Source organism: Monodon monoceros, unplaced genomic scaffold (genome assembly GCF_005190385.1).
Source record: "Monodon monoceros isolate NGI ecotype Baffin Bay Population unplaced genomic scaffold, NGI_Narwhal_1 Super_Scaffold_14, whole genome shotgun sequence".
Lineage (NCBI taxonomy): Eukaryota > Metazoa > Chordata > Mammalia > Artiodactyla > Monodontidae > Monodon > Monodon monoceros.
Window position 1 is genome coordinate 30,277,202 of NW_021703770.1, and position 22,005 is coordinate 30,299,206.

Sequence of the window (22,005 nt, forward strand, 5' to 3'; positions counted from 1 at the left end):
ATTTGAATTTATTTTCTAAACTAATTATTACTTTCCATAATTTTGCCAACAACCATAAAATTATTGAACATTTACAAAAGCATCTACCTATCTACTGAAATGAGCAAAGTACAACCTTCTAAAATATTAAGCTATTTTTAAAGCTAACAAAAATGTTTCTTTTTTAAATGTTTTGTTTCCTAGTTCTAGCTGTGCCAGTTTTTTTTTTGATTCTATCCTTAGAGTCTGACATGTAATGCAATTTTAAATGCAGAAGAAAGACATACTTAGAGTATTTATTGAGGGTGTTTAAAATAATTGATTTTCAAACTATAGGATGCTATATCATAAAAAAGAAAGTCGCTTAAGTACAGGCTTGGCCTTATAAACTTATCTGTATGTTTAGAGGAAACTTAACTAACTTTAAATGAGCAACTAAATTCATAAATCATGAAATCTCACTTTATTCCAGGAGAACATCCTTGTTAACAAACAATGCTGTATTTACATCTGAGGGTGTTAGTAGTACTTAATGCCAAAATTCCGTCAGTTGATTTGTGTTCTATAAGATATTTACTTAGCTTGTTTTATGTCACTTTCTTCTGCCAAAAATAAAGTACATTCATTCTACAACAATCCAGAAATAATCAGAAATTACCAACCTGCTAATATTGACCAAGAACACAGCCTCGATAATTTTTACTAGATTAGATGAATTAGACCAGCATCTAATTTGAAGACTAAATTAGAATATTGAGTTAGACTGAAATAAATTGCTTCTACTTTAAAAGAATGTCGAATTATTCAATAATGAAAGGAAGCAAAAGTTCATAACACCAAAATAGTCAAGAAAAAATTTAAATATAAAATTCACCCACAAAATACACCTTTGAATATTTACTTTTCCTGATGATAAATTTTATAAAGCATAATTCCAAAGGTTGAACTAAGTAAAAGAAAATCCCTACCTTCACCATAGTTACAAATACATAAAGAATACAATATGGAAATGTCCATGTTGGAAAAAATTAAAGGTTAATACATTAAATCATAACAATGCTAAAACTAGGGGCTTATGCACACAAAAGCAAGTAGTAAAACACAACTTGTTACTTTGAATATTTTCAATTTCCAAAATACTGTATAATCATACAGTAACCCAGCAAAGTGTTTCATTGCCCTCACTTTTCCAGAAAAACACAAGGATTTATTTTCCAGATAAGATACAGGAAGGTGAGTAGCATTGTCATGATTCAGGATATTTAGAGAAAAAGTAGCTAAGTCAATTCTAGATTTTCCTAGATATAGCATACCTTCTACTTAGAAAATGACAAATCAAGGTGGGCAATCTTTTTATGAATAGTATCAAGTAATCAAACATATCAGAAATCATTTATAATTACATCTCAAAGTAGATTCTGAACTATTTAAGTCCAAGACTTTTTTATTTTGGAGAAACTAAGGAGCTATATCAGTTCTAAAACATTCATTTAGTCTAACTGAAGTTAGCTTTCTCATCACACTACTTTTAAGTAAAATATGAGATAAAATATTTTATGTAAAAATATGCTCTTTTCCCAGATACTGTCCTAATTACTAGAAGAACAGATAAACTCACAAAGCGAAAATAATAAATTTTAACAGATTAAACTTTGTTTTCAATGTTTAATAACACTGCATTACTGTAGGCCATAGTATTCTCATCTAGAATCAGATTGCTCATTGAGAAAATAAATAACAGATTTTCCATGCTCATATGTCCTTGATTTGCATTAAGAATGTTTTGTTAACTTCACAGCCTAAACAAAATCTAATCCATATTCTAAATGAGGAAGACATTTAGTGATTTACTCTGAACATCATCCATAAAATCTGGGTTTTAAAATCATTTGTAGAATTCTTATATTGTATGATCACATCAAAAATACTAATATGATAAACATCATTCTCTTTACCAGGGATTTTCATCTACATTGCTGTCAGTTAAGTTAGAAATACTGAAAAAAAAAATCACCCATTTTGCTCATAATTCTCTCAGAACACCCTAGTTCAGAGATGTATTTTTCTTAAAAGAAGCAGATACTAATGCATATTACTTAAAGTTCATCTAAGTATTTGTTAACCCATTTTCTAGTCTATATAATGCCATTTAGTCCTCCAGTTCCGTAGTCTTATATTTAAAATAAAAATTTCAAGTGATGCTTTAATTGTTAGTATACATCCTTAAAATGGCAAAATTCCCAGGTATTGTTCTTGCATAGATTTTCATAAAACACCAAAAGGAAAAGATAACGATATATGTTATTGATACATAGCTAACTTTGCATCTTGGGTTTGGGTTTGAGTCCTTACAAACTTTTTCTAATGCCACAAGTTTACTACAATAATCCTCTGATGAAGAATCCTTGACTATTAATGGAAGATGATCTCAGATTTTAGTGAATAAAAATTATGTTTTAAACCCTGATTACAATTACTAAATTAGTAATATGGTAGATGTATCTAAATATAAAACAAAGAATGAATCCAAACATGTCTTCTGTAAAGCCCAGGCTCATAAACATGTTATTGAAATGCAATTAGCCCCACCTGATATCCCACTATTTTCCTCCCATTCTATCACTCCAAAGTTTCAATAATTAAAAATATTCTCAACATATCCTACCTCACTTTTAGAAACAAATAAAAATATTTATGAACACTAAAATTTAACACAGCATATGGCCTTAGCATATTGCATACTTACTCACGACATTTAGGATTTGAATTTCCAGGAATTTCCCAGTATATAGGAAAATGCATAACTGCCAAGATTGAAAATCTATAAGCAATTTAAACCATGACATTAAGGCACTCTAATTACATTAATTTTCCTCTACTGCGCACATAGTTTATATTCAGTTAGAAGGCTTAAGTGATAAAAAAATGCAATATATGAGAATACACAAATTAATAATATCTAAAGGAAATTTTAAAAAATTTTGTGAGATTTAAAAATATGTTTAGCCAAATATTGCATTCTTTCATGATTTTAATAGTCAATTTAATTTATTTACCGTAGATATATATGGCCACAAACGTATTCATGTAATCAGAAATGATGGCCAACAAGACAAATAAATAATAATTTATGACCAAGGATAACCTACATCACACAACACAGCAAGGAGACACTTTGAGAGTAATAGTAAACATAAAACCCATTTTATACTTTGTTTACTTTTTAAAATCCTCTGAAATATATTAAGCTAATTATTATTTTCCAAATAAGCTAAATGATTCTTAATTGAAGATTTGAAAAAACAGGTAAGATATTTTTCTTACAACTGCATGAATATATTTAAATTTGCAATGTGAGTTCCAGTTTATTTACTTATTTACTTATTTTCAGTATGTAACTGTTTCACTAAAAGAGAATTCACAGATTAAGCCATTTGCACTATGGCATTTTTCCTTGCTCTCCAGACTTATGTAACATAACACTTTTTCTCAAAACATCCTATTATCCTTAATAGCACTATCACAATTATAATAACTAAATCTTTAGTTATAATTATTTTTAACTTACATATTTTTGCCAGAATGTAAGCTCTATGAGGGCAATTGCGGCATCGTTCTTGTCTACCACAGTAACTCAGTGCCTACCATAATGCCTGGCATACTACAGGATAGCAATGAATACTTGTTAATAAATCAGTTTAATTTATATATTGACATATTTTAAACTACATGTTTCAGAGATTTAACATGAACCAAGTTACCACATAAAAATACATTAACCCTATTACTATAGACTCAGCCATTTAATGATGATAGTGTTATAAAAAAATCCATCTGTATTCTAAAATTTTGAATGAAATTTTCATGTACTCTCATCCAATTACTACTGATTAAAAGTAGTACTGATTATTAAGTTGATTGGTTATCTCTGCATTTTGCTTCTCTTCCTTTTACTCCTGGTTCAAGTTTTTGTCCTCTGCTTAATTAATCTTATCTCCCCAAAAAAAGAAAAGAAAGAGAGAGAAAATAAAATCACTTCATTTCAATTTATTGGTAGAATTAATGGTTTGAAGAGGCTCTTTATTGAATTAGAATACTATGCTATCATTCCATCTTGGTTTTGTTGTAATATTTTTAGCTCCAGAATTTGTAAATAAATCATTACCAATTGGTAACATATCTCGATAGCATTTGCAATTAAAAATAAGGAATAGCCTACGAAGACAAACTTTAAAAAAAATTATATTGAGCTTTCTATAGTACTTTTTTAGGGACGTAAGCACCTCTCATGAGGGTAGTTTAATTTGGATCAAAATAACCAAATATATAAGTTAAGTTATCATTTGTGCTTAAGTGAGTCATTTTTTTCCTAAAGAAATAATCTTAATAATAAAATAATTGTTATTTTCCCAAAAATATGTGTAATTAGTTTTCTAAACAAATCTTGAAATAAAGTTTTCACCACTCTAATATAAACAGACTCTACACAGTCTAAAGTTCACACCAAAGTGAGAAAAATGAGGTACAACAAGTACACACATATTTAAAAAGCATGAAATGCAATGCTTATCGCCTCATGCTTTCAGGGGCTTTCCAAATCCTGACAAACCTGGCTCAGATTGGTGTTTCTTTTGCGGCAATGGTTTGTCATCACTTAATGTACCATTCACCTTTTTCTGCTGGTCTTCCCATGTAACTTCTAGTATAAATCAAAAAAAATAATCAGAGTTTGTCAGAAACATTAGATAATTTGTGTAATAAGAGCCTAAAATTACTTCAGGGATCTAATTATTTTTTAATATTTTTCCCCTAAATTCTCCCATAAGCTTTCAGTAGTACGTAGTTAATGTTTTAAATATAGAAATGTGACACTTAAAATTGTTTTACAGATTTCAAAATTGAAAGCATTTAAGTTTGCTTCCAGGAAATTCTAAAATCTATTTGCAATAAAAGAATTTTTGAAGATATGAAGAAAATGATGATTTAAATGATTTGTCAAATAAAGTTTTCTTCTTAATTGATATTAAATAATTTTATTTTAGAAATAAACATTTTGCTAAACATTACTTTAATGTGGTGAAATGAAATGTTTATATGGAACTAAAATGCAGAGATTTTCATATATATCAAGAGAAAATCTGTAACATTTTAGTATATGATAAGATGGCTATTTATTTTACTACCATATTTAGTACTTTCGTTAAACAACAGAAAAATGTATGTGCTATGGGATATTATTTCAATAAAAACTATTAACAGTTTGGTACCACTGAATATGAGTTACCTGGCTTATCTAAAATCATTTGGAGTTATCTGTAGCATAATATAATATTCATTCATTCAACAAATATATATTCAGCACCTACTATAACCCAGGCATATCTAGGCACTGGGGATACAACAGCAAAAAAAAAAAAAATAGACAAAAACCTATGCTTTCATAAAATTTATATTCCAGTGGGAGAAATAAATTATAAACAAGATAAATGAGTAAAATATTTTGTGACAGATATTGTTAAGTACTAAAAAGACAAACATGAAGTAGGTAAGAAGTAAATAAAATGTGCAGGGTGTGATGAAAATTTGAATAGAGTAGTCATGGAAATCCTCATTAAGAAGGAAGGTTTTGAGTGAAAAACTTAAGGAAGTAAGGGAGTTACCCTATGGTTATTTAGAGAGGGCATTACAGGTAGAAGAACAGCACATGCAAATGTCCTGAGGTGGGAGCATGTCTGACATGTTCTAGGAAAGCACGAAGGTCTCTGTGGCTGGAGCAGAGTGAACAAAAGGGAAAGTCATAGAAGACGAGGTTAAAGAGGTAATGGAATGGAAAGTGGAGGGAGTACAGATCATGTAGGTTCTTGGAGGTCATGTATCAAAAGACTCACTGGTCACCATTTGATCTTAATCTCATAGTAGCATTCATAAACACTTAAGTATACACTTGCTTTTCTTTTTACTCACATGTTTCTAAAGCAGTAAGTCAAGTAGACAGTTACTATCTATGTACATTTTAATCCCCAGGAAGTTTCACCATGCCATAAACAATTCTCTGGTACTTATTCACCTCTGGCCATAAGTAGTGAAATACTAACCTATTTTATAATATTAAGCTAAGCAAAACATAAATAGGAAGATAAAAATCACTATCAAAAATGAAAAAAAGTATGCTATACTGCAACATCAAATATGGATGATTTTGGATATACCACTTTGATTACTTATACTGCTAGAAATGACGGCATTAAGTGTAAGGGTTTTTCAGTTCCTATACCTGAAATAAATGTTATTAATAAAGGACATTTGTTCTGGCCCAACATAAATCAGTTACTGCAAGGAAACAAACTTCTTGCTTCGGGGGTTAAATTTACACTTTGGTGTGTAGTTGACCCCCTGATTTCCTAATTGGTAAATAATCTGATAAAGATGCAATATATTTTCCCAAGTGGTAAACAATCTGGATAAAGATGATATATTTGAATCAACTGCTAGTGGAAAGAAAAATCTTAAAACCTTTAAAGAATATACAAATCTTCTGGCAAATTAAAAGACTAGTTTAGCCCTCTGTAGCTAAAAGAACAAAGGAATCATCTGCTCCTTAACCAAAGTTAACCTGTAGTAACACAAAAACAACAGACTAATTTCCCCATGTTGAGGAAAATAATAAAGTCATTTATAATACAGTATTTCTTGATTTTGAATAACCTGCACTTTGGGTTATCTATCAATATATAATATTTAAGATTTCACAAGGAATAAAGGGTGGTTCCTAAAATAAAATTTTCTAAAATCCTATACACTTGTCATTTAAAAAGTTGTTTCACATATCACCATTTGATAAAGTTTGTGATGTTCCAAAAAAGAAGGACACTCTACCTTCTGAAGTAAAATTGAGTGTATCGAAGTAGAAATGGCTTGTTTTGAAAATGGTTCAGCCTTTCTATATACCAGTAGAAAGCATCTTCTGAAGTGTGGAGGAAAATACCTTAACATATAACAGGGTTAATTTTTAAACACTTTCTTTGAATTGACAAACATTTTAGTTGAAGAAAATCTATTATATGGCAGTAACAACAACAACAAAAAACTCATAACCATCCATTTAAAAATAGCAGGCAATATAACAATGAAAGAAGACCTAGATCAAGGCTATCAGTGACATAAGGGAGGTAACAGATAAATTACTGGGCTGAGGAGGCTTTTAGGAACATTTCTGCCATTAACTAGCGGTATAACCTTAGACAAATGCCACAGCCCCTCTGCCTCTAATTTGTTACATTTGAGGTAAGAAAGCTGGTCTTGAAGTTTCTAAGGTTATTTCCAGCTCTAAAATTAGAGTTGCTCTGGCTTCTTACCACTGATTAGTCAGGTTTTATGGGAGAGAACCTATACCAGAGATGGTAAAATTAAGACACTGAGTCTAGAAGATTTTCCAGAAGTTCTAAATGTGTCTATTATCAAATCCTATGTTGAAACCCAAGTGTCTACTTTAAAACAGAATTAAATTCATAAAAAGAACAGAACTGACTACCAACTCATTAATACATCACCCAAAAAGCAATGCTAAGAACAGCTCATACCTAGCCCTATTTGAATTTATAGGTCATATAATTAAAATGAAATATTTAATGTAATGAAAAGCAAACTAGTTTTATGTCAGGAAAATGCTCAAATTGTTTGAAAAGTGTTTTAGTTACACTAAAGAAAAAATAGCAAAAAAACTCTAAGTATGCAGCACCTTAAAGATAGTCTTTTCTATTAAAGGACTATTACGGTAATTTAAAAAATAAAAGTCTTCTTAATGTTAAATAATAAAGACCTTAAAATTAAAATTTAAGTACAAAGTGGTAGTCCATGATATTGTACATCTACTACCAAAGAGTAAAAGTGAAAAATGCATAATGTAATTTAATTGTAAGTATGACTTTGAAAGAATATGTCACATTGCTCAGATGCAAACTAGAAATCCATTCAAGTACAGAAAACATTTTGTTCTAGGGAGATAACTGCATCAAGTAAATAGTTGCGAATTTAATTTGTAGATAGGGAAGCTCAAAAATTGATTTAATAACTATTAGATAATTTGAAGAAACAATTTACCCATGAAGACTTAACTATGAGGTTAAGTGATACTTTAAAAACCCACATTTCTACAAACTAACTATATTCCAGCTAGTTTTCATCACACCATGTAGCCAATCCTATATCAAGACAACAATTTAAAGAGCACAAATTCCTATATTAAAAGATTATACTTGTATAATACTATGTGTTTCAATCTGCTTTCACATACAGCATCATATTTGATCCTATAAAACACAGAAAGGACCTTCTATAAGGTGGTTTCTACAGGTAAGAAAACAAAGAGCTGATTAATAAGGATAAGAACTAAATAGGTATCTTGGTTCACAAACAATTTCACATGCGTTATCTCATCTGATTCTCAAAAAAGCATATTGGGAACAAAAGAGATATGATAAGATTTCCTTTTCTCAGATGAACTAACTTGGGTTAAGGGCCTAGAGTCACAAAGTTGTTCTCTAGAAAAGGCAGGCCCTGAGCCAAGGTTCCAAAACCTGTGCTCTTTCTGTAGTACCATATCACCTTCCTAAGATTATGTTATTTTCAACAAACAGAAGATGGCCTTAGGTTTGTATTTATGACATGTTTTGAAAAATGGCTGAAGTTTGCAGAAATGTATGAGGTGGAAGGGGTTCTCTCCTAAATCTGATTAGTCAATTGAGGCTTCAGAAGTCTAGAAGAAATAAAATGAGAAAAAGGGGAAGAAAAGAAAAATAAGGAGGAATGGTTTCCAGGAAGGAAAGGAAAGATTAGGAAAAGAAATTAGAAAATACTTGTTTACAAGTTAAGTGATAGAGTCCATCATATGATTGACTACTGAAATAACCTAAATAGTCATACGTCCTCAGTCTCTTCTCTTTCAAATCCATTGTGTTCATTGTCACCAAGTTATTATTCCATAAGACAGATGTAATTGAATATATGATAAATTCCTTGCTATGTTAAAGTATCCCTGAATCTGTCCTATTTTAATTTTTGTCAAATTGTCATTTATCTAAGTTGGCAGGGAATGCTGTACTTAGGAAATATCTACCAATGCCACTATAAAATCCATTCCTATCTAGATATCAAATTTGGATGTCAAATTTGGAAATTAAGACATGGTATTGGTATTCTCCTCACTCTAGAAGCATTCATGAGAATACAGAGAGGCAGCAAAACAAAACCTGTCCACACCCTGTTACCCTAAATGCTATCCAATTCCTTGAATGCTTCAGAAGCAAGCATCCATTATAAAGACTGTCAAAATTATTTTATTATTTTTGGTTCCTTTGTAACCTGTATTTTTCCCCTTCTTCTTCCCATCCTTCCTTCATTTCTTCCTTTCTTTCCTATTTATAACGTTATCTATATATGAAATAATGTAGGCAACTATACACTGAGACTCAAAGGAACAAAATATTTTTCCTTCCATCTCATTGTATATCTTTAGGGACTTGACTTGTGAAGGCAGTATATTAGGGTTTAGTTTATAATCCCACAGCAAATGGCTCACTAACAGACAATAGTAGGTTATACCTACTATTTGTTATACCAAAACCAAACAAAACAAACAACAGTAACAACATAAGCTATAAATTAAAAACAAAACGATTTGAGACTTTACAATTTATTAGCCACGTCTCCAAAACACTTAGCTTCTGTTAAAAATCCTTACAGGATAGTTTATTATACAGAAGAGATAACTGAGGTTCAGGGAAATTAAAAGCTTTGCCAGAGAACATATGCTCAATAGTAGAACTGAGTTTAAGATGCAATTTATTAACTTCCAATGGAGTTCTCTAAACATTATGAAAAGTCCAAATGGTTTAAACAATTTTGACTTATGCTAAATATTTGCATGTTGAGTTTTACGTGTGGATTGAAATGTACAAATGTTGGGCAATATGCAACAATTCATGCTGCAATCCAGTTAATTTCTTTCCTCCTTGTACTGTTTCTTATGCAAGCTATGTGATCAAGAATAGCATCAAGGTTACTATTTTCCTCAAAACTACTAAGTAATATGTATTGAATAATTGGTTCAGAGTGATGATCATAATCAGGTTTAGTTTCACTTTAAATCCAAAGTTTTCAGATTCTGTGCTGAAAATACAAAATTATAGCAAGAAATAATAGTACTTATGTGACAAGTATTGTTATAAGCAATTTAAATATACCAAATTATTTAAGAAAGTTAATTTATAGCATATCTACATAGCAAGGAATGTTATTTAGAGTGGACAGGGGCTAGTTCAAGGAAGATTTTATCATTATCACCCTTCCAAGGTACCCAGTGCTCTTCCACATTTTCCAGCATCTCTCTCCCTACACCTGACTTTCTCCATTCACAGGCTCTAACTTGCTTCCTATGAAATTTGTGTGTAATAATAACTCGGGTCAGTCCCTAAGGAATATTTACATTTCAGTGTTCTGGAAAGCCTACGCTTTATATTATTAAAATAATTAAGCCATTAAAGAATATCAGAATACTAAGTACTATCACAAGTAGTGGGAGAAATATTGGGGGCTGAAAAAATGCCCATAACACCTCAAAACTGACCTCCTCTATACGTATCACAATCTTAAGAGAGTATGTAAGTGACATGTTATAAAATAATTTTACCAATGTTTCATTTGTTATCATTATATTATTACTGTTTCATTTTTCTCTTGGGAGCTCCCCAAAGCAGGAAATATATCTTACTGATCATTGCATCCTCAATGACTACCTAGTACAACAAACTAAAAATAGCAGCTATCGGTTGAATTGAGCTAAACTGTTAACTAATATCTAAAATAAAACAAACGGTTGAAACACATGCAAGGAGAATGCCATTCATCTGAAAAGGCATGGTATATAAATGCACAAGATTGGGAGTCAAGACTAGAGGTCTGCTCCTATGTGGACTGAAGAAAGCTAATTGTCCTCTAGAATTCTACTCCTTTATCAGTAAAGAAAAGCTGTTTTATTAAGAGATTTATAAGGTTCCTTCCAAATCTAAGTCTTGATTCTAAATCTAGGAGCAAAGCTACAGAACACTGATAAATGTCTTGGCAAACTATAGGCAGATGGCTTGGGGCCAGATGGCTCTATAGAACAAATTGGCAGATCTTGATTTAGAAGTCAGAGGATGAACATAAAGTTTCCCATATATCTTTCATGTATTCTTGTTCCCCTGACCTATCCTCTTAGTCTAGATTTCTATTTCCTTTCTTCTCTTTACAGCCAAACTCTTTAAAAGGTGCCTATACCATCTCCATTTCTCTCCTCTTCCAAATCCACTGTAATTGGCCTTTTACCCCCTACAACTCCACCAAAACTACTCTTAATAAAGGTTAGCACAATGACTTGCTATTTGCTAAATCTAGTGATCATTTCACAGTCTTGATAATTCTCTTCTGCTTCAAGCACTTCCTTTATTTCTATTCAGAGACACTACAATCCACGGTTTCCCCACTACCTCTCCTCCTACTCTTGATGCTCCTCAGTCTTTCCTGCTTCATTGTTTCAACTTCTAAATGTTAGAATAGTTCGGTTCATAGTCCTTGGACCTCTTCTTTTAGCTACCTATGCTTGTTCTCTCAGTGATACCAATGGGGCTCGTGGTTTTAAGTCTCTCTTTGTAAGGATGAATCCTAAACCTATAACTACAGTCCAAATCTCTAACCTGAAACCCAGAACATATTTCAAACTTCCTGTTTGACATCCTATCCTACATGTCTAACAGCATCTCTAACTTATATCCAAACCTGAGCACCTGATATTCCCACCAAATCTATTAATAGAAACTCCATATTTTCCCAATTACTGAGGCCCCAAACGTGGATTTTATCATGGGATCTCTCCTACCCTGTCAGTTAATTCTGTTGGTTCTATCTTTAATATCTACCCAGAATCCAACTACTCCTATCATTCTGGTCTAAGTCACCATCACCTCTTTCCTGGGTTATTGGGAATGCCTCCTAATAGTTCTCCTTGTTTCTAATCTTAATTATTTCGGGTTATTCTCAATGTAACCATCAAACTGATCTTTTTAAAAAAGAAATGGTATTGTGTCACCTTAATCAAAATCTTCCTATTTCACTCATGGAGGTCAAGAAATAGATAAAAATGACAAATATGTAAACAGACATTGAAAGCTCAGTTAAATTTTTGTGTTTTTTTATGGAGAATATTCATTAATTACAATACGTGATATAATTTTATTTATTTTGCTATACTATTTTCACCTTTTCATAATAACCTAGCATATTTTAAGAATTTTATGCTTGGAGAGGTATTAATGAATAATTAACACTCCAAAGTAAGAAGAATTATTTTAGCGCTAAATCAATCTTAAATGTGACATTGTAGACATTATTTATAAAAGATGAAGACAGGGAAGAAAGAGTATATTGAAAACTAAAGGACATTTCAACTAAATTACTGAAGCACAACACTATGTATTTCTTAATTTGGCTCAATAACAAGGGAAAATGTTAGGATAAGAAGATATTTTAGAAGGCTGATTTTTTTTGATGTAACCATTTTAAAATGCTGACATTCTAAATCAACATGTGTAGCTATATTTGATTATCAATTACTGCAAAACATATACAGTCCTACTGTTTTTTGTTTTTGGGGTTTTTTTCTTGTTTTATAAAGAGCTTTAATCTTTTTGAAAACAAAGTTAGGTCAAAATGCGTACAATAAGCATTTTATGTAATGTAACTTTAGCTGGCTTTAAAATCAGTCCTACTGTTTTTGACAGAACTTAGTTGTGGGGGATGACAGAATTGTCACTTATAATTATAGGAAAAGCTAAATATAAGTATTAAAATCAATCATCTTTTTAAACTGCCTAGGCAATATAATAATGTATAAAACTGCAAATATTAGTTTTAGTACTGTGAAAAATCTACAAATATCACAAATGTTTGTTTAATACTGTTGAACTCATAATTAAGTTGATTTCTACTTTAAAATATTTTTAAATAGTTCAATTTTAAAATAATTTCTGGGTTGAAAAATATGCATGTTGTGTTTTTCTAAATACATAATATCATGACCGTATCTTCCTCAGAATCTTACTCCTTATGACCAAACAAAGCAAAACTTTTTAATGCCATACATTTCAATAGAATAGGGTTGTAACAGGATCCAATAATAAGGTAAGTACTTCAGAAACAAATTTTGTATTCAGAAATGTATTTTAAAAAGAGAATACACTTTAAATATTGGATAACTTAAATTGGGACTATACTTGTATTTATACTTATTTAAGAAAGCATATTCATGCACATTACAAATGTCAAAACAGTGTCTAATATATAGAAAGGCACTCTTAACTTCATATTAGACTTGCCTTTTTTCCCATTATTAGGTGGGCTTCGTGTTTCTCCCTCATTGTCTTTATAACATTGAAAACAGACAACAGTGATTAATAATTAAGGTCATTAACAACCCAAATAAAAACCAAGCACACCACAAAAGATGACATCACACACCAGAGAAACAAATTCATGCACTAACATGACACCTCACATTAATGAACAGAAGAGCAAAGTATACCCTTCCTAGCCCATAAGAAAAGTAATAAAAAAAATAAATAAAATGAGGAATAACGAGTCATTTTATAATAAGTTAGGAAGATTGTAGTTATGGTTTTATTCTAAGAACTAATGTAATTTATCAATTTCATTTTGAGAATTAAGCATAGGTGACAAACTGGCTCAATAAATGGACTTCTTTATATTAATAAAGTTAAAAATAAATAAAAGTGATATTAATTACTGCCGAAGTCCCCAAACTAATGATATACTTAACAATGACTTTACTGCAAAAGTCAATTCATGAACAGCATGAAAGCCTTTCGGTATTCGTATGGACTAGTTTCAGATACATAGGAACGGGCAAGCAGGGAAACATTAACCACACAGCTAAATTAAAATGAAATTAATTCTTACAGTATTCCTTAAAAATGTTATTCCTATAGCACTTCAGGAAAATGGAAGATGTGTGACATTCTGGTAGTTAGTACACGTTATGTTCAGAACAGAGATAGTTATACTTTCTTATTGATATAAATATGCGTCTAAACTTGCCTTTGTTTTCATTACCAGATGTACTCTGATGATTTTTCTCACCTTTATGACTTTAAAAATAGCTACTAAAAAATTTGCAATTGCAGTTTAAGAGGATTTCTGTCTTAAACCACAAACACTACTGCAAGAATGCATCCATGAAAATACATCTTATGCACAATATACATAATAACATTGCTTTCACACAATGGTAAAGGAGAGAACAAAAGGCACATAAAGTACATGCTACCATTCATGAATACAATACTTTCAGAAATATTCTGACAAAGAAAGTGGCACAAATTATGGTATGTAAACATAATAGGGGCTTAAAAACACCAAAATGAAGTGTCTTCATTCCATTTAGAAGGAGGACTCTTTGGGGAGAAATTAGGATTGTCAATAAATAGCGCAATACTGAGCTGGGTTGAAGATGAAGCTACAGTTAATTGTTCTTAATTTAGAAAAAAGTTTATGGATAAATTATAATAGTTTCTAAAAGTTTCAAGAACTAAAATTTTGTAATTTATATTCTGCTCTATATTTACTTGTAATTTACCTCTAAAAAATCAAAATTGTTGAGAGAAGAGACTAGAACTTCAATGAACCTACACTCAGTGAAATACAGTGTTTTAGTAGGTACCCAAAAAACATTTTTGAGTAAATATATGAACTGAATGTAAGGCTGGGGTAAAGGATAAGTATAAATCTTAGTGAGAGGCATTGTCTATAACTTCAGTTTGATTTAAACAATAAGGAGAATGTTCAAACGGGTAAATTAAATACCCTGATAATTTACCTAGCTAGCTCATGTAATATCTTTCCACTAATAAATTTAAGTAATTATTTTAAAATTAGTACTGAACAGTCTGTTCTTTATTCTGTATTTATAAATTTGGAGCCTAAAGTCTTACGTGAAATAGAAAAGTCATACTTCTAAAACATTCGATTATTTATTTTGGACACACAGTCAGACAGACCTGCCTTGACCTCTTCACCCTGCTTTTCTCCCCCCTGCTCTTCCACATGCTCAGTTACTTCATTAACTTCTGTATATGCAAAAGTAAAAGTAAAGAAAAGGATAAGACCAGATATGTACATCTGTTACTCTTAAGTAAAACAAAACAACACATTTCAAATTATTTATGATATGAGTGATAATAAGGAGACAAATAGATTATTTTTAATGAGTTTCTGACATGTTATGAAAGCACATAAGTATACTGTTAATAAATTATCTTACTGTCTCCTTTTATGATAACTTTGATTTATAAAAGAAATTGTGGCCCATGAGTATTTGTAATATGTAATAACTGTAAGACAGGCAAAATACTTCATCTATAAACTTGATATACTCTTAGAAAAATAATACTATATAACTTTTCTTCTAGAGAAACAAAAAATAATATTATAAACTTGTTTTTATTTTTATAAAATGCCAGTATATCAAAGTTAGGGGTAAATTAAAAATAATAATGCCTTACGGTTGTTTAGTACATTGTACTTTCATTATATTGTTTCGATTTTCTCTGACTCTCAGACAAAAAGAAGATGACTAATACTGTACCACTGTCAAGACCAACATATATAAGGTTTTAAATTAATTAACAGACTAAAATATATCCCAGGTCAAAAGGAATTAAATTAGGACTTGTTCATTTTTCAGCTATTGAACAGGATCAGAAAATAAACATGTCATTTCTTTGATTCTAAAACAGTGTCACTAAATTATAAAGTCTGACAACTTTTTAAGAGATAATCCAAACATAATTCAATTTAGACCATTAATCCATAGTCAATTTTGGGTTATACCTTTAACTTCAGTTAGAAGTTGAAGACTTCTAAAGGAGATATTATATACTGTCTTTAAAGCTAAAGAAAAGATACAATCATGTATCCACTGGAGTCTTCATATCAGTATTTATGAAAACACAGCTAAAATCATTCATACTTTTAAGCAAAACAAAACAACCAAAACTCCCCAAATCCTTTTATTTCATGCTGGAAAGAATAAGAGAGGTTTTTGACTCTCCTCTCTTTTATTTATAAAAGTGGAAAAGTCACAATTAGAGACATTATAGGAAAACTGTGGTTTTTATAGATTCTATAGGGCAAAACCAGATAGAAAATAGAATGTTTGTTGACAAGCCCATGAAAAACTTCCCTGACCTTCAATATCAGCTTTTTTTTTAATATCAGCTTTATTGTCAGTTTTTTTGGTATATTTATTATTACAAAGAATGGAACAACTCATATCTCAATGGACTATTGCTACAGAAGATATTAAAACTGAATTTAGAAAAAATTATGGCATGAATTATGTTTCTGACTTCATATTCCAACAAATGATGCCAAAACTCTATCTTTAAAAATTGTGGGGAGAGGAGACAAAAGATTCTGTATGTATTACAGAACTTTCCTTATGGAAAGTACTTTTAAAATTATACACTCCCATTTTTATGTAAATAATTGACAACTATAGAAATGCTAATATCTTTTTATCAGGCTGTATAACAGACCATTAGTCACAATAGCACTAAGCTGTTTACAGTTATAGTTCACAGTACATAGTAAGTAAAAAGGACCACAAAATAGGAGTTGATAAATCAATCAGCTACAACTAACAAGATCACAACTTGTTCTAAGTTATGTAAGGCAATAAAAGTACTGCTGCTCAAATGCAATGCACTTAAAAATGTGTTACAAATATGAATTTTACTATAAACATATATAGAATTACAAGATTATTTCAATGGTACTTTTTACACTATTTGAAGTAGCTTTCCAATTTGTAAATAAATATTTCATGCATTCATTCAACAAATCTTTATTGAAGGCCTATAATGTGCCAGGCATTATTCTATGTGCCGGAGATTCATCAGTAAATAAAACAGTTAACAATTCTTCAAAGTTACAAAGTCAATTGCAGAATTCTATAATCAGCAGAGGAATTTTTACTGTCCTGGTAAATGTATGACACTCCATATATCATGACTCAATATTTTCTCTTGACTCATAATGTAGCACTGACAATCAAACTGTACATATTTAACTTTGTTACACTATAAACAGTCTTGCTACAACATGAAAAATGATGCAGGAAATACAAAGCACAATCACTATCTAATGCAATAACTTTCTTTTCTAGAAAGCCAAATTTAATAAGTGAAAGATCATCATAAATACAAAATGAAATATATGATGATAAATATAACTAGACTAGGTGTACATCCTCAATGACATAAACACAGACTGCAATTGATATCTTTGGTTAAAGTCTTACACAAAACATCAAATTCTATTTAAAAAGCAAATTTTTTAAAAAAGAAAATTTTACCTTGTGATTTAAAAGAAGTTAAATTCTTTGCATTCTTACTTGATTGAATCAAAAAATTTAACTCCTTTGTATATTTTCCAAGTAAGACAAAAGTCAAATACTTTACTGGAATCATAAAACAAAGTAATTTTACTGTAATAAAGGTCTATACAGTGGAGGGACATCAATTGCAGTTGGGTTTATTTTTGCTCACATAACCCCTAAAAAGGCTGTCAGCACAAAACAAACCCTCCTTTATGTACAGACCTTCATAAGGTTCTATCTCCTTGACTCCATTGTCTAGGAAAAACAAAATAACAAAACAAAAAAGGGAACCAAAGCACAGGGGTTAAAAACAACAGAAATTTCCAAAGGCACAGAATGTATCATCTATTAAAGAAAAGTTAAATGGTGACTTAAATGTGTTTGTTGGTTTGTTTGTTTTGGTAAAGCCCATCCAGTTACCAAATAAAGGGACCATTTTAAAAAATGACATTAAAAATTATTATATTTTATCATCCATGCTTTTAGAAGCCCTTTATCCAAGAATTTACAGATGTCTGGGGAGTATGTTCATCTGTGTGTAAGCAAATAGTGCTTCTTATGCAAAAATTTGAAAGTATTAAAAATATCAGTACAACATGCATCTTTCTTGTATATTCATGATTACCTTTTTCTGGTACTCCAGTTTTGAGAAGGATCACCATTGTTGTGCATCAGCTAACCAGTCCTTTGCAGTGTGTGAAAATTGATTTGGCTAGTTACTAATAAACTTTATGTAACTATCAACAATTACATAAACTTAGTTGTAGCAAAGAAACATCACCCAACTGCTTACTTAAGAGCATTAAGTTTACTTCTTAAAACGCATTTATTAAAGTTTGAAAAATGTGCAAGAGCAATAATGATAGGTTATTTTTGCCTGCAAAGATTATAAAATTTAAATGCAAAATATATAATATTTATAAATATATTTATAAATATAACTACTAGCAAATGCAGCTAAGATATTCCACTGACAAAAGAAGAAAGCTAACACAAAGGTAGTAAAAAAGAATCTTGATTCACCTTAGCTTCCATGGGTATTTCCTATATGACACAAATAGAAATAAAACTTACTTCTCTCCAATGTTCCCTTTGGTGGAAGTTGTGGGAGTTGACGGCCCCTTCGTCCTGCCACTGGAGTACTTGATGGGCTTGTTTGGACAGACCCAGTACGAGGGTGAGACCTACAAGATACATCATTAATATTCATTTTTCAATAGAATGAGTTAAAACACTTTTAACACATTTGGTTCATATGACAGCTGTATGGTGCAATTTTAAAGAGGTTTAGCTGCTGATTAAAAGGTTAGGAAAGTAGGACAAAATATGGATATTTGAATGATTATCTAAATAGCAAAAGATGTTTATACTTTTATGTAATATGCATACATACACAGATACATGCACACGAAACCCTACAGTAAAATCCATGGAATTATTAATGTAGATCAGTATTCTATCCATATGAAAGCAAGAAGAGAATTCTGCAGCTCAAAAAAAATGAAAGGTAATGCTTACATTTCTTTCTACCAGATTTCAAATTCTTAACACTAACCTCCCTCCCTTGATCCTAAGAGATTTTTGCTCAGGCTTAGATTAGATATCCCTTTATTAAAAATTATCTCACAAGACTACAAATAAAACCCTGAACAATTCAAAATTCAGCTAAAGAAGATATTGGTTAATACATGGTATTAGTATTGATAGAAAGAAACTAAAAATCTAGTTTTATTTATTGTCATTATGATGATTATTCCAAAAGTGATGTCTAATGGACACAAACAATTTCTCATTCTGTAGGAGAACATGATAGTCATGAGGTGCATTATGTGGGGATTTACCCAGGACTCCTGATAAATGAGAAATCACAAAACAAATGAGGTCAGGACAGTTAATAAACAAATTACAATGGTAGTCACACACTATTATATCCGCTGAATATAAATAGTGTGCTTACACTGAAAAGGTTAGTGTCGATTGTTATTAGTGATCAGCCAAGGATGATAGAAGAGACCACTTAGCTGCTGGGAAAGTAAAATGGTGTGCTGGTGGGGCAAAGGGGAAGTTAGTCTGATTGATTTATCTTTCACCTCGATAAGGCAGGTGAAGGAGGGGCAGATCTTCCAGTCATTAATGAAGGCATCGACCTCATGAGGTTTGTATCAGGACGTTCAGTGGATCGGGAGCGGGTGGCTGTCCGCTCTAGGAGAGGCCGTTGTTCTGTTGATCTGGATCTGTGATATGGCTGTCTATCTGCTGCTTCACAATCCCTGAAACGTTAGTCAAAAAGCAGCTCAGTTGATCTTTAGTGCCCTTCTGCTATTTTGTTATGATGTATCAAACTGATTTTGAAAAAGGTAATTGTTTAAAATTATTGAGTATGGAAAAAAAATGTTCTCTTCCCCAACGTATTCTGAGTAAATTCTCACTAAACTTCATGAGAACTTTTAAGGAACCAACATCTGCCTTTAATAGCAATTCCCAGTGAAGACAATAGGAGTTGCTCAGTTATAATCAAAACAAAACTGTTTTCCAAAATGAATTCTCTAAATGGAACATGTGAAATATGTGAAGTATTCTAATGTTTGAAAAGAATTCTTTGACTTTTCCTAACATTTTCAAAAGAGAAAAGAAAACCATAAAAGCACTAATTCTCAAGTCCCTAAGCCTGTTTATTAGTATACCAACTAAGATATAAAATGGCTTTCAGCACAATCATCATGTATTGATACACCTAAACATTCAAACAGCAGAATCAAAATGTTACGAGAAAGCTGTGCAACTTTGCAGTCTGTAGCCATATGTAAACATGGTCCAGGGCTTCCCTGGTGGCGCAGTGGTTGAGAGTCCACCTGCCGATGCAGGGGACACGGGTTCGTTCCCCGGTCCGGGAAGATCCCACGTGCCGCGGAGCGGCTGGGCCCGTGAGCCATGGCCGCTGACCCTGTGCGTCCGGAGCCTGTACTCCGCAACGGGAGAGGCCACAGCAGTGAAAGGCCCGCGTACCGCAAAAACAAACAAACAAACAAAAAAACATAGTCCACAAGAAAAATCACTGTATAGAAAAGAGTTAATCAACCAATCTATGCCATTTATCTCAGTGCAGTTTAGCGATGCCAACCAACACAATTCAGGATGGATATTAATTGATTGAAATAATAATGGTTCTGAAACAATGTGATTTCACACAATTTGACCACAAATAAATCTAACATCAAAACCTAATCCTTCTTGAAAAAAACAGACTTAAATGAATAACCTATCAATACTAATTTTTGTATCCCTGGAGTCTAGCATAATGCTTTTACATCTAACATGTAATCAGTAAATGTCTCCTAACGCCAGCCCCACTATCTATGGAACAACCCCCAAAACACTAGCTTTGGCTCTAGAACTCCAAAGTAACATATACTCCAAAGTATACTTCAAATGAAACTATTACCCCCACACGTAGTTGTAACCAGCAATGGAAATGTTTATATATTATAGACACTAAAGAAAGCAGTAGTCTCCCTCAAGATTAATGTATTAAGGACTTCCACTTTACCTATAAATTCTCTCAATCTTATTTTTGTTAATGAAAAATGCAAGCAATTAAAGAAAAATAAGAAAAGAAATGACACAATTTCCCAAATGTAAGTAATTACGTGGCATATTGGACCAGTAGGCATTAGATTAGATGACTTCAGGAACTGGATACTGGATTTACTCTACAACGTTACCTTGTGATTATCTTACACTTTCAGTTCATAGGGTAACATATAAGGCAAATAATTTTTAAACTCTTTTTAAGTCCATGTACTATGATTGATTTCTTAAGAATTTAGTTTTTTTATAAGTGTATCCAGAATATGTGAAAAGAAGCTGAGATTAAATGTAAATACATATACAATATTCAATTACTAGTCAAAGAGAGAAATGAAAAGGCAACCTGATAGTGTAAGAAATCATAATTCTATTTTTGTTCCTGAAAAACTATTTTAGAGAGAACACTCCTCTTTAGAAATAAATATGCTCAGGACTTCCCTCGTGGCACAGTGGTTAAGAATCTGCCTGCAAATGTAGGGGATACAGGTTTCATCCCTGGGCCAGGAAGATCCCACATGCCGCAGAGCAAATAGGCCCATGCACCACAACTACTGAGCCTGTGCTCTAGAGCTCGCGAGCCACAACTATTGAGCCCGCATGCCACAACTACTGAAGCCCACGTGCCTAGAGTCCGCGCAGTGCAACAAAGAGTAGCCTCCGCTCACTGCAACTAGAGAAAGCCCATGCACAGCAACAAAGACCCAATGCAGCCCAAAATAAATAAATAAATTTATAAAAAAAAAAAAAAAAAAAGAGGGCTTCCCTGGTGGCGCAGTGGTTGAGAGTCTGCCTGCTGATGCAGGGGACACGGGTTCGTGCCCCAATCTGGGAAGATCCCACATGCCGCGGAGCGGCTGGGCCCGTGAGCCATGGCTGCTGAGCCTGTGCGTCCGGAGCCTGTGCTCCGCAACGGGAGAGGCCACAACAGTGAGAGGCCCGCGTACCGCAAA

The 22,005-nt window shown here is 31.9% G+C and overlaps 1 protein-coding gene across 16 annotated transcripts in view; it reads right to left on the reverse strand.

Moving 5' to 3' along the window:
• Positions 1-22,005, reverse strand: part of RIMS2 (regulating synaptic membrane exocytosis 2) — a 649,263-nt gene that overhangs the window by 178,397 nt on the left and 448,861 nt on the right. For 7 of the 16 annotated variants that reach the window (XM_029222539.1, XM_029222538.1, XM_029222544.1 and 4 more), the window contains 2 exons: positions 19,558-19,737; positions 18,542-18,651 (listed from right to left, as the gene is read on the reverse strand). In XM_029222539.1, coding sequence (XP_029078372.1) covers positions 18,542-18,651; positions 19,558-19,737 — 290 coding nt within the window. Of the gene's footprint in view, positions 1-17,689; positions 17,723-18,541; positions 18,652-19,557; positions 19,738-22,005 lie in introns of all 16 variants that reach the window. The other 9 variants (XM_029222543.1, XM_029222536.1, XM_029222532.1 and 6 more) reach the window with 3 other exon arrangements.